This window comes from Babylonia areolata, chromosome 25 (assembly GCF_041734735.1).
Source record: "Babylonia areolata isolate BAREFJ2019XMU chromosome 25, ASM4173473v1, whole genome shotgun sequence".
In the NCBI taxonomy this organism is placed as follows: Eukaryota; Metazoa; Mollusca; class Gastropoda; order Neogastropoda; family Buccinidae; genus Babylonia; species Babylonia areolata.
The window spans coordinates 13,255,702-13,267,221 of record NC_134900.1 but is presented as its reverse complement, the minus strand read 5'-3'; the positions used below and the strand labels follow the sequence as shown (position 1 = coordinate 13,267,221).

General features: G+C 43.0%; 1 protein-coding gene across 2 annotated transcripts in view; it reads right to left on the bottom strand.

The window, feature by feature from the left end:
- Positions 1 to 280: 280 nt before the first annotated feature.
- LOC143299413 (gelsolin-like protein 2) overlaps positions 281 to 11,520 on the bottom strand; it is a 36,111-nt gene continuing 24,871 nt past the window's right edge. For both annotated transcript variants that reach the window (XM_076612596.1, XM_076612597.1), the window contains exons 9-14: positions 9,471 to 9,581; positions 8,053 to 8,139; positions 5,853 to 5,941; positions 4,766 to 4,844; positions 3,301 to 3,396; positions 281 to 1,575 (exon numbers count right to left, since the gene is read on the bottom strand). In XM_076612596.1, coding sequence (XP_076468711.1) covers positions 1,480 to 1,575; positions 3,301 to 3,396; positions 4,766 to 4,844; positions 5,853 to 5,941; positions 8,053 to 8,139; positions 9,471 to 9,581 — 558 coding nt within the window. In that variant the 3' untranslated portion in view covers positions 281 to 1,479. The remainder of the gene's footprint in view (positions 1,576 to 3,300; positions 3,397 to 4,765; positions 4,845 to 5,852; positions 5,942 to 8,052; positions 8,140 to 9,470; positions 9,582 to 11,520) is intronic.

The window sequence follows — 11,520 nt, the reverse complement described above, 5'->3', positions numbered from 1 at the left end:
TCGTGAATCTGGCAGTGGAAGACAAGGAAAATGATCTTACTGTCAATCTGAGGAAACCTACCATCAATGCACGAGTGTTAATGGAGCATTTATTAAATGTTCAAGGACGGACTGAATTCACCGATTCTAAAATTACCCCATACTTAAAAACTTTCACACTCATTCCATTGCCCGTGCTCTTCTGACCCAAACTTCTACAAGTCAGTCTAAATCCATCTCTGAACAACCATCACCACCCAAAAAAATCTAAGTGACTAAAAAAAGTTTGACTGTGATGGAGAAAAGAAAAAAAATTACTGACTAATAAATGCCTACTGATGTACAATAGGCACAGGTATTGCAAAAACTATATACCTTAGTTCCATCAGAAAAATATAACATGGCAACAGCAGGAAAAACAACTCCCCCCCCCCCACCCAAATGGTATCACTTTAAAAAAAAGTCTGTTCCTCAAAAAAAATGAACAAAATACAGGGGTGCAAGAGACCAAATCTGAATGATGCCCATGTTCCCAAACTGAACCGGACGATTGTAAAAAGCAAGAACAAAACAAAAAGTAAAGGGTATGAGGAAGGGGGGTGGGGGGGCAAACTGCATCCATCGATCCAAATCATTAATTTCCTTTTTTCGCTCATCAGAAAACATGTTTTTGTCAAGCAGCTGTGTGCTGGAATGTGAACGTTTCCCCCTCAGTCCTGTCCATGACTATCAGCATTTCTGTTGCCACATCCAGAAAAATGTTACAACTGTTTCTATCAAAGTCTCTGCATTTCCCAGCTTGGATACTTCACAGCCAAAAGTCCAAACGCTTGTCAAACACTCCGTACTGAAAAAAAAAAAAAATCACGCTAGCAAGATGGCAAATGGAGACTGAATTCTAACCCTTTCATTCATGTTCTCATGTTGTAAGCATTTCCATTACACAGATAAGGTGGATCCCACTGGAGAATCACTTATTCTTTTCATCACACACAAAAACTGTTTTGTCCAGATGTCTTGAAACAATTAAAAAAAAAAAACAACAACTGGAGCTGAGAACCAGTAAAGCAATTAAATACTAAACTGCTAATCCAGCAACGATCTGACAAAGACTTTTGAAAACTTGGTTTCCACAATAACCGGACGCTTGCACCCCTGTAAATATAAGACAAAGAAAAAACAAATAAAAAGTATGGGATATAAAAACAAGAAAATATACACAAGCACATAAAAACTAGCATACAATATTATGTCATTCCCAACAGTCAACAAGGCAATAAAAGGGCTCAGAAATAAAACGTTTACCAAAAAAAAAAAGTTTTTTTTTATTCACAAGCTATAACTGCTCAATACAGAGACAATTACGACGAATATAGTGGGAATACCAAAAATGGTAGGAAACAAAAAAAAAGTCCGTTGCCCATCAATGACAAGGGGAGACACAGGTCTTCACTACACATGTCGCAGCACCACTCAGGTGGTGGACGGTTGCGTGTGTCTTTACGCAGCGATGGCAGAAAAGAAAGTGCGGTGTTCACGTCCCTCGGGGAAACAGCTGACGGCCAGCAAGGGGTGATCGGTGCTCATCAGGTATTTCTGAAAAGGAAATTTTCTATCAAAAAGGAGGAGTTTGTATTATACTCCATGTTTGGTGATACATATACTTACCATGTCAAACTGATGCAAACTAGGCCTATCGGTTTGCTCTGCTTGGCCAAATTTCGCGCGGCTAACAGTGAAAAGATGAGCCGTCTTGCCCGGTCTGCTCTTAGCCAATCAAACGCCTCTAAAAGCTATAAGCGCTGAATCATTCCTTTGGCCAAGGCTCTCCACGCCATCTTGTCAGGTTTACGCTCTGTCTCGTCTTACGCTTTTTTTGGCTATTAAGCGTATTCATTTGGCCTTACTTTGCTGCATGCCGCTTGTCTGTATTGTATTCTGTGTACTCAATTCGACTCGGCCCCCTCAATTCGTTAGTTTTTCTCTACCTCAAGTCGATCCTGTCTTTCCTTTCTCTGTTGGGGGTCGGATTTTCGCTGGGTGCCTAAGTGCAGGTACCAGCAAGAGGTGCTCATCAGGTATTTCTGAAAAGGAAATTTTCTATCAAAAATTAAGTTTAAATAACATACTTACCGTGACCCACTAGTGCAGACTCCGGCAGGGGTCTGACATTCCTGACTCAAGGCCTGACTAAGCATGTTGGGTTATGCTGCTGGTCAGATCTGCTTGGCAGATGTGGTGAAGCATGTATGGATTTGTCCAAATGCAGTGACGCCTCCTTGAGCTACTGAAACTGAAACTGTCCTGTGCAAACTACCATCCGCCTGTGTGGAGAAAACGAAAGTAGCCACAGCCAATAACCTCCTGAAAGTAGGTAACCTCCCCTTTGCCCCCCTAACTAGCGCCCTCTTTTTTCCGGCAGCCATCAACTCTCTGGTGTTCTTGTTTTTTGTCAAATTATGTCTCCAACCAGGTCACATAATTATATAGCTCGATTGGGCGATCACGCTAAAATTAAGGCGCGATCGCAATCGATTCGCTGACACTCTGGGCCCTCTACTCCTGGCCCTCTCAACAACACCAACCCGCCGCCCCCTCCACTTCCTCTGCTCACAAGCCACTCCTCTCTCAGCCAATCATCATCATTCTGAATACACAAGCCACTCCTCTCTCAGCCAATCATCATCATTCTGAATACACAAGCCACTCCTCTCTCAGCCAATCATCATCATTCTGAAAACACACACCACTCCTCTCTCAGCCAATCATCATCATTCTGAAACACACAACACTCCTCACTGAACAGAAAGTTGTACGCTGGAGGCGAGATGGCAGACAGAGAACCAGAGATTATGTCTCTTGTACTTTCCATAGATAATTAAGCGAATTAAAACCCTTCAGGTTAATGTTCACATGCAGCAAACATACTGACTGTAAAGACAAATCAGTGTGTCAAGAATCTGTCCTCTTTTTTTTCTTTTTTTCTCTTTTTTTTGTGAAGAATTTTCATTCCTTTTTTTTTTTTTTTTTTACATCAAACACAAAAGTAGTCTTAAAACCGCAATTCAATGAAAACAGTCCACAACCTGCTCAAAAGCACAAGTCGCTCAAACAGCAATGACGTTACACACACTTTCGGAAACTGAAATCCCAGAACACCCTGACACACAAGCACATCTGTAGATTTGAACTGTGCTCCACTGTATAAATCAACCTCACATTTCCTAAGAAGATATGAGGAGGATGAGGACAGAAAGAAAGAATGAAAGAAAGAAAGAAACAGAGAAGGAAAGGAAGAGCTAAAAACAGATGACATCTTACATGAGCATACTGCATTGCGTTCTTCTTTTCCCCAGCAGACGTCCCTTTGCCGATCCACACGTACACCTCTTTCTTGGTGTCCACAATGAACACGTCCTGGGGGAAGGAAAGGCCTCACTCAATTATTCATAAACATACATAAAGTGTCACTGAATTATTCACTAAACCAAATAAGGCATCACTGAATCATTCTTGAGCAATCATCAGGTGTCACTGAATTATTCGTGAGCACACATAAGGTGTCGGCGAATTACTTAAGAACACGCATAAGGCGTCAATGCATTATTCATGACCACACATAAGGCCTCTCTCAATTATTCATGACCACACATAAGGCCTCTCTCAATTATTCATGACCACACATAAGGCCTCTCTCAATTATTCATGACCATACATAAGGCCTCTCTCAATTATTCATGACCACACATTAGGTGTCACTCAATTATTCATGAACACATGTAAACAGACAAGGCCGCATTGAATTACTCATGAACACACCCAAGGCATCACATAATTATTCATGAACACACATAAGGCATCACTGAATTATTCATGAGAACACATAAGGCATCACTGAATTATTCATGAGAACACAATAAGGTCTCACTCAATTTTTCATGAACACACCTAAGGCGTCGTTGAATCGTTCATGAGCACACAAATGGCAGCACACAAAAGAATCATACATGAACACACATTCCAAAATGAAAACAATAACACTGGGCTAAATTCATAACAGTCGTTGCATAACAAGCAGCACTGAAATCCAAAATCCGAAAGGAAATTTTCTTCCTAAAAGGAAATTTTCTATCTAAAATTACGTTTAAATAACATACTTACCGTGACCCAACTAGTGCAGACTCCGGCAGGGGTCTGACATTCCTGTCCTGTGCAAACTACTATCCGCCTATGCGGAGAAAACGAAAGTACTACGGCCGATAACTTCCCGGAAGTAGGTAACCTACCCTTTGTCCCGCTGGCTAGCGCCTTTAAAATTACGTTTAAGAAACATACTTACCGTGACCCACTAGTGCAGACTCCGGAAGGGGTCTCATTCCTGTCCTGTGCAAACTACCACTATGATTATCATTGTTGGTTTAACTCTCTCCATACGAACGGCGAAAGAGACGACGTTAACAGCGTTGCACCCCAATTACCATCATCAAAATATTGCAAGCGGAAGGCTCTTATACTGAAGAGGTGAATGTTGACAAAGAATACCACAATTCTGACGACGGAAGCTAAAGGTTGGGTCATTCAGACACCCACTGGACATTCGAGGGGTCTGTGTAGAGGAGAAGAGAGGACTGGCCGTACTGAGTGAGTTAAGCACTGCAGGAAGGACCGTTACTCCTCCCATTCCGCCTGTCCAGCTACACCCAACGTTGTGTCCATCCTGCCAATTTGGCAGCCATACACATTTTCCAGGGTCAAACAAGAAACGGATCTTTTGTGCTGCACATACCTTGGTGTCCAGATCTCCTTTGGACACCCCGCCTTTCTTCACCTGCTTGAAGGTCATGCTGCCACTGGCGTCAGACAGTCTGTGGAAAAAACACACACATGGGAACCAGTTCACACAGCTGAAGGCGGCAGCAAGGTGACGGCAAAATGATCAACCCACACTTCTTCCTTCTTTTCTGATACACCCACAGTTCCTTAAAATAGGAAATTTTCTATCTAAAATTACGTTTAAATAACATACTTAACCGTGACCCAACTAGTGCAGACTCCGGCAGGGGTCTGACATTCCTGTCCTGTGCAAACTACTATCCGCCTACGCAGAGAAAACGAAAGTACTACAGCCAATAACCTCCCGGAAGTAAGTAACCTCCCCTTTGTCCCGCTAGCTAGTGCCCTCTTTTTCCGGCAGCCATCATGACTCCTGTTCCTGTGCTCTTCATACGGCTAAGTTTTTTTCTTATTTTCTGCCTGTCTGTCGATTCTCTGGAATACAGTGTTTTAAGAGTAAAATAATTAAACTCACCCTTTCTCCGATCTGATAAAATAATGAAATCCTTAATTCCTCTGTACCTGATACAGTATTTATTAAGTAAAATGACTGACTCATGCTGTCTCATGATAGAATGTTTCTATAGTGAAATGATTAGCCCATACTTTCTCCTGTCTAATTGTGTTTATGTAGTAAAATGATTAACCTACACTTTCTCCTTCCTAATTCATGCATCAAGTGCAACGCACATGAACAAGCATGTGCACACACACACAAACACACCCGCACGCACGCACACACACAAACACACCTGCACACACACACACACAAACACCTGCACACACACAAACACACACACACACACACACAAACACACCCACGCACACACAAACACACCTACACACACACACACACACACAAACACACACACAAACACACCTGCACACATACACACACACACACAGAAGAAGCCCAAGAAGCACATCAATCAATACGATGGAAGAGATGTGTTTTTAAGAGACAATTCAAACTTAACCAGGAAATCCACAGTTCCCTTCCATACAAACTGTACAGGTTGATCAAAGCAGTGTCAATCTACCTGAAGAGTTCCGTGGTCTGGTCAGCTGCCTCAAACTCCTTGTCATCGTCATCATCATCTTCCTGGGTCAGTGCCTTGAAGAACGCATGCTGCAACACAAGGGGAAAATCCACACGAGTTACCACTCTGAAAGCCTCATTTTGCTGATCAATAGGAGGAGTTTGTATTATACTCCATGTTTGGTGTCATATACTGTACCATGTCAAACTGATGCCTTCCTCTGTCCCGCCTGGCCTCTTCACCGACCAGAGGTTAAACGCTTTTGGCAGTAGGGTAGCATCTGGTCTCACGGCAGCTGCAGACACAGCTACCAGCCTTCACTTCAATACTGTGCTAGCGCGGCGTGATGCCATTCTCCGCCTCTCTAACATTTCTGTGGAGGAGAGGGCTGCCCTGCGGTCCATCCCAGCACAGCAGCACTCCCTTTTCAGCCAGTATGCGCCCCATTTTGTCAGCCACAGAGCAGAGACAAACAGGGAGGTGGCCTCATATTTGGCCCACACCTCTCAGGGGCTCCAGGGTTCCATGCCATTGAAGAGACCGGCCACCAGGGCCCCTCCATATACCACGCCACCTAAGTCAACTCATTTTACTGATCAATACTAACCGCTGACAATGAATATTCATCTGCAATTGCGTCTACTAGAACTACTACAGATTAAGATTTGGGGGGGGAGGTGGGGTTTGGGGGAGCAGGGGTTGGGGAGGGGAAGTAGGGGGTGGGGGTGGGGGAGTAGGGTTAACTCTTCAACATTCTATAAACTATCAGGTACCAGCTTATGGATATCAACTTGTGCACATACCCCGCCCCCCTCCCTCCCACCCAACCCCGCTCCCCTCGCCCCCCCCCCCACACACACACATCCCCCCTCCCCACAAACACACACACAAGCAGACTTTGTATTTGTATTTTTCTTTTTTGTCACAACAGATTTCTCTATGTCCCCAGGGACAGCGCGTCACTACACTACAGCGCCACCCATTTTTTTTCTTTTTTTTCCTGCGTGCAGTTTTATTTGTTTTTCCTGTCGAAGTGTATTTTTCTACAGAATTTTGCCAGGAACAACCCTTTTGTTGCCATGGGTTCTTTCACGTGTGCTAAGTGCATGCTGCACACGGGACCTCAGTTTATCGTCTCATCCCAGTGACTAGCGTCCAGACCACCAATCAAGGTCTAGTGGTGGGGGAGAAAATATTGGTGACTGAGCCGTGATTCAAACCAGCGAGCTCAGATTCTCTCGCTTCCTAGGCAGACGCGTTACCTCTACGCCATCACTCCACAGAGTTCAGTTTTATATGCACACAGATGCTCTCACATTATATCCAAGCATGTTTTGGTTTTTTTTAAATGCATAAATTGAAAACTTACTCCTCCCTTTCTGATTTTAAGTTCTTATGTGTATGTGACTGAAATCTAAATGAACAACACTGGAAACGAACAAGTGAGCGCCTTAACTCTCTCCATACAAACGGCGAAAGAGACGACGTTAACAGCGTTTCACCCCAATCACCATCATCAAAATATTGCAAGCGGAAGGCTCTTATACTGAAGAGGTGAATGTTGACAAAGAATACCACAGTTCCGACGACGGAAGCTAAAGGTTGGGTCATTCAGACACCCACTGGACATCCGAGGGGTCTGTGTAGAGGAGAAGAGAGGACTGGCCGTACTGAATGAGTTAAGACAGCACACAGTCAACTCTACCCAGGTAGGCAGCCTGCTGGGCGAACGTCTAGGAAAAGCGCTCAGAGCTTGCTCTCTGACCAAAACAAACGCTATACAAGTATCAATAACAAAACGAAACGAAATGAAATGGGAGACGACGGGCGCAATAGCCGAGTGGTTAAAGCGTTGGACTGTAAATCTGAGGGTCCCGGGTTCGAATCACGGTGATGGCGCCTGGTGGGTGAAGGGTGGAGATTTTTACGATCTCCCAGGTCAACATCTGTGCAGACCTGCTAGTGCCTGAACCCCCTTCGTGTGTATATGCAAGCAGAAGATCAAATACGCACGTTAAAGATCCTGTAATCCTTGTCAGCATTCAGTGGGTTATGGAAACAAGAACATATCCAGCATGCACACCCCGAAAACAGAGTATGGCTGCCTACATGGCGGGGTAAAAACGGTCATACACGTAAAAGCCCACTCGTGTGCATACAAGTGAACGCAGAAGAAGAAATGGGTGACAATTCTACATACATCCTGATCCGTGGACCCCTCCTCCAACACTTCCGTCGTGGGACGGCCGTTGCGTTCCGATTTCAGCTCCTGAACGTACTGCATCGCCTGCAACACAATCAGTCTACATTACAATGTCTGAAGGGCAAGACCACAAGGGTGACATGGGTTTGACAGTTAGTGTTGTGGGGGGGGGGTATTAAGGCCAGACACGGTAGTGAAATTTTGACTAAAATCATGATTTTTTTTGTGATTTTCGTTTTTTCGCATAATTTGCTTCTTCAACATCTAATCTTTATAGTCCTTTTCATATTTTGTACTAAATCGGTCACAAATGCTGTTATATTTGCAAATGAAATTTGCCTCCTGATGTTGATATTGTCTGAATTTTTCAAACATCGTCCAAAAGTGTTGATTTTACACCTTAGCAACGTATACTTACATTTCCCGAAGCCTATCATATCGCATATCAACAGAAACAGCGTCATCTTGTGAATGCACAGACCCACTTCTTTTAGTTGTTGAAACGGACTATACAACACTGCGAGCGATTTTTACACACACACTGTATCGTGCGAACTTTCCCGAGTTTTCCCAAATAAGGGCACAGAGTACTATGACTGTGCAGTTTCATTGATGAGACTGACACCAGTGGAAATTTCAGCCAATCAGATTTCATTCCGCTGGGCTCAACCAGCCTTCGGGCACGCTCGGCTCCCTCTGCCGAGAAGCCAAAATGGCCATCCAGTGACAACAATGTTGTGATCGCGCTGACATGAAAGTGTTTTTTCTCATCAATTGTTGATTATTTTGCCAGCTAAGACATCTCCTGGATTCATCATGCCTCGGCATAAGCAAGCATGGAAAGAGACAATTGCACTTGATAGCTGCTGCAAAAGCAAAATGGGCCAAACGTGATGCGGCAGCGACTGAAAGCGTGGTTTCGAAGAATATATATATATATATATAGTGTAGTGGGGGTATCAGCACAAACGCGCACAAGCACACACACACACACAAAAAAATATATATATATATATATATATATATATATATAAAGAGAGAGAGAGAGAGAGTGTGGTGGGATAATTAACACATAGTGTGTGGTGGGAAAATTTATATATATATATATATATATGTGTATGTGTGTGTGTGTGTGTGTGTGTATGTGTGTGTGTGTGTGTGGTGGGAAAATTAACACACACACACAATTCACAAAATGTGACACTGTGACGTTGCAGTACAGTATTGTGAATTGAAAAGAAGAAAAAAAAAAAAAAAAAAAAAAAAAAAATTTCAGTCACAGCCTGATTTTTGCAACTCCAGCACTGTCATCTTGAACAAAAAAATGTCACGCTCAAAACATGTCAGGGTCTGTAGTACCTGAAGAGATATTCAAGAAACAGACCCAAAAAAATGAAGAAAAAAAATCACCTCACCTTGAAGCGTTCGTCTTTGTTGCTGCCGCTTCCATTCCACTGGTAGATTGTCATGCCTTGGTCGAGGATGAACACATCATCCGGCTTGACGCGGTTTTTACACAGCGGCACCTGAACAACATACATGCGTACTGTGCATCATCTCAGATTGTCTCCAGTATCAGTATCAGTACCAGTAGCTCAAGGAGGCATCACTGCGTTTGGTCAAATCCATATACGCTACACCACATCTGCCAAGCAGATGCCTGACCAGCAGCGTAACCCAACGCGCTTAGTCAGGCCTTTGAGAAATAAATAAATAAATAAGTAAATAAATAGATAAATAAAATAAAATAACAAAACTTTAAAAAAATAAATAAATAAAATATAAAAAAATAAAATAAAATAACAAAACTTTTAAAAAAACAAATAAATAGATAAATAAATAAATAATAACAGAATACACAACAGGCTTTACAACAGAATATACAACAACAAAAAATTTGAATCATACTGATCTAGACATGGATTTTTACCATGCTCATGATATGAAACTGATTCATTTTTCACATAGTTTTTTCCTACAGGAAATAAAAGACACTGTAATACTCCTGTTGGTGTGTGGTTCTTTCAAGTCTCCTTCATTACATCCTGAAAAAAAAATAGAGGGCCCAGAGTGTCCGCGAATCGATTGCAATCGCGCCTTAATTTTAGCCCGATCTCCCAATCGAACCATATAATTATGTGACCTGGTTCAAGACAAAATTTGACAGAAAACAAGAACGCCAGAGAATCGACAGACAGACAGAAAATACGGAAAAAAAAACTTAGCCGTATGGAGAGCACAGGAACAGGAGTCATAATGGCTGCCGGAAAAAGAGGGCGCTAGCCAGCGGGACAAAGGGGAGGTTACCTACTTCCGGGAGGTTATCGGCCGTAGTTTCATTTTCTCCGCATAGGCAGATAGTTTGCACAGGACAGGAATGTCAGACCCCTGCCGGAGTCTGCACTAGTTGGGTCACGGTTAAGTATGAGTAATTAAACACAGATTTTTTTTTTCAACGTGTTATTCTGTTCTAACTAATCTTCTTCATCGTTCGTGGGATACAACTCCCATGTTCATTCATACGTACACAAGTGGGCTTATACGTGCATGACCGTTTTTACCCCGCCTTGTAGGCAGCCATACTCCGTTTTCAAGGGTGTTCTAACTAATCAATGCAGAGTCGACCAAAAAGAGTCAGGGCGGAAGTACTGTAAGCAGTCACTGCAAGCAACAAGGAAAGTCCAAAGAGACAAAGAGGTGGTGCTTATTAGCCAGGGAAGGGATGGTAGTTTACACATCCCTTTACCATAGTGCAGGAGTTGTATCCCTTTACCATAGTGCAGGAGTTGTATCCCTTTACCATAGTGCAGGAGTTATATCCCTTTACCATAGTGCAGGAGTTGTATCCCTTTAACAAGCGCAGGACTTAAATCCCTTTACCATAGCGCAGGACTTATATCCCTTTACCATAGCGCAGGACTTATATCCCTTTACCATAGTGCAGGAGTTGTATCCCTTTACCATAGCGCAGGACTTATATCCCTTTACCATAGTACAGGAGTTATATCCCTTTACCATAGCGCAGGACTTATATCCCTTTACCATAGTGCAGGAGTTATATCCCTTTACCATAGCGCAGGACTTATATCCCTTTACCATAGTGCAGGAGTTATATCCCTTTACCATAGTGCAGGAGTTATATCCCTTTACCATAGCGCAGGACTTATATCCCTTTACCATAGTGCAGGAGTTATATCCCTTTACCATAGCGCAGGACTTATATCCCTTTACATTAGCGCAGGACTTATATCTCCTTACCATAGCGCAGGAGTTATATCCCTTTACCATAGTGCAGGAGTAATATCCCTTTACCATAGTGCAGGAGTTGTATCCCTTTACCACAGTGCAGGAGTTATATCCCTTTCCCATAGTGCAGGAGTTATATCCCTTTACCATAGTGCTGGAGTTATATCTACACCTACTGTGATTGCTTGTGCTCAGTGCACTCCAGAGTAAACTATGAGG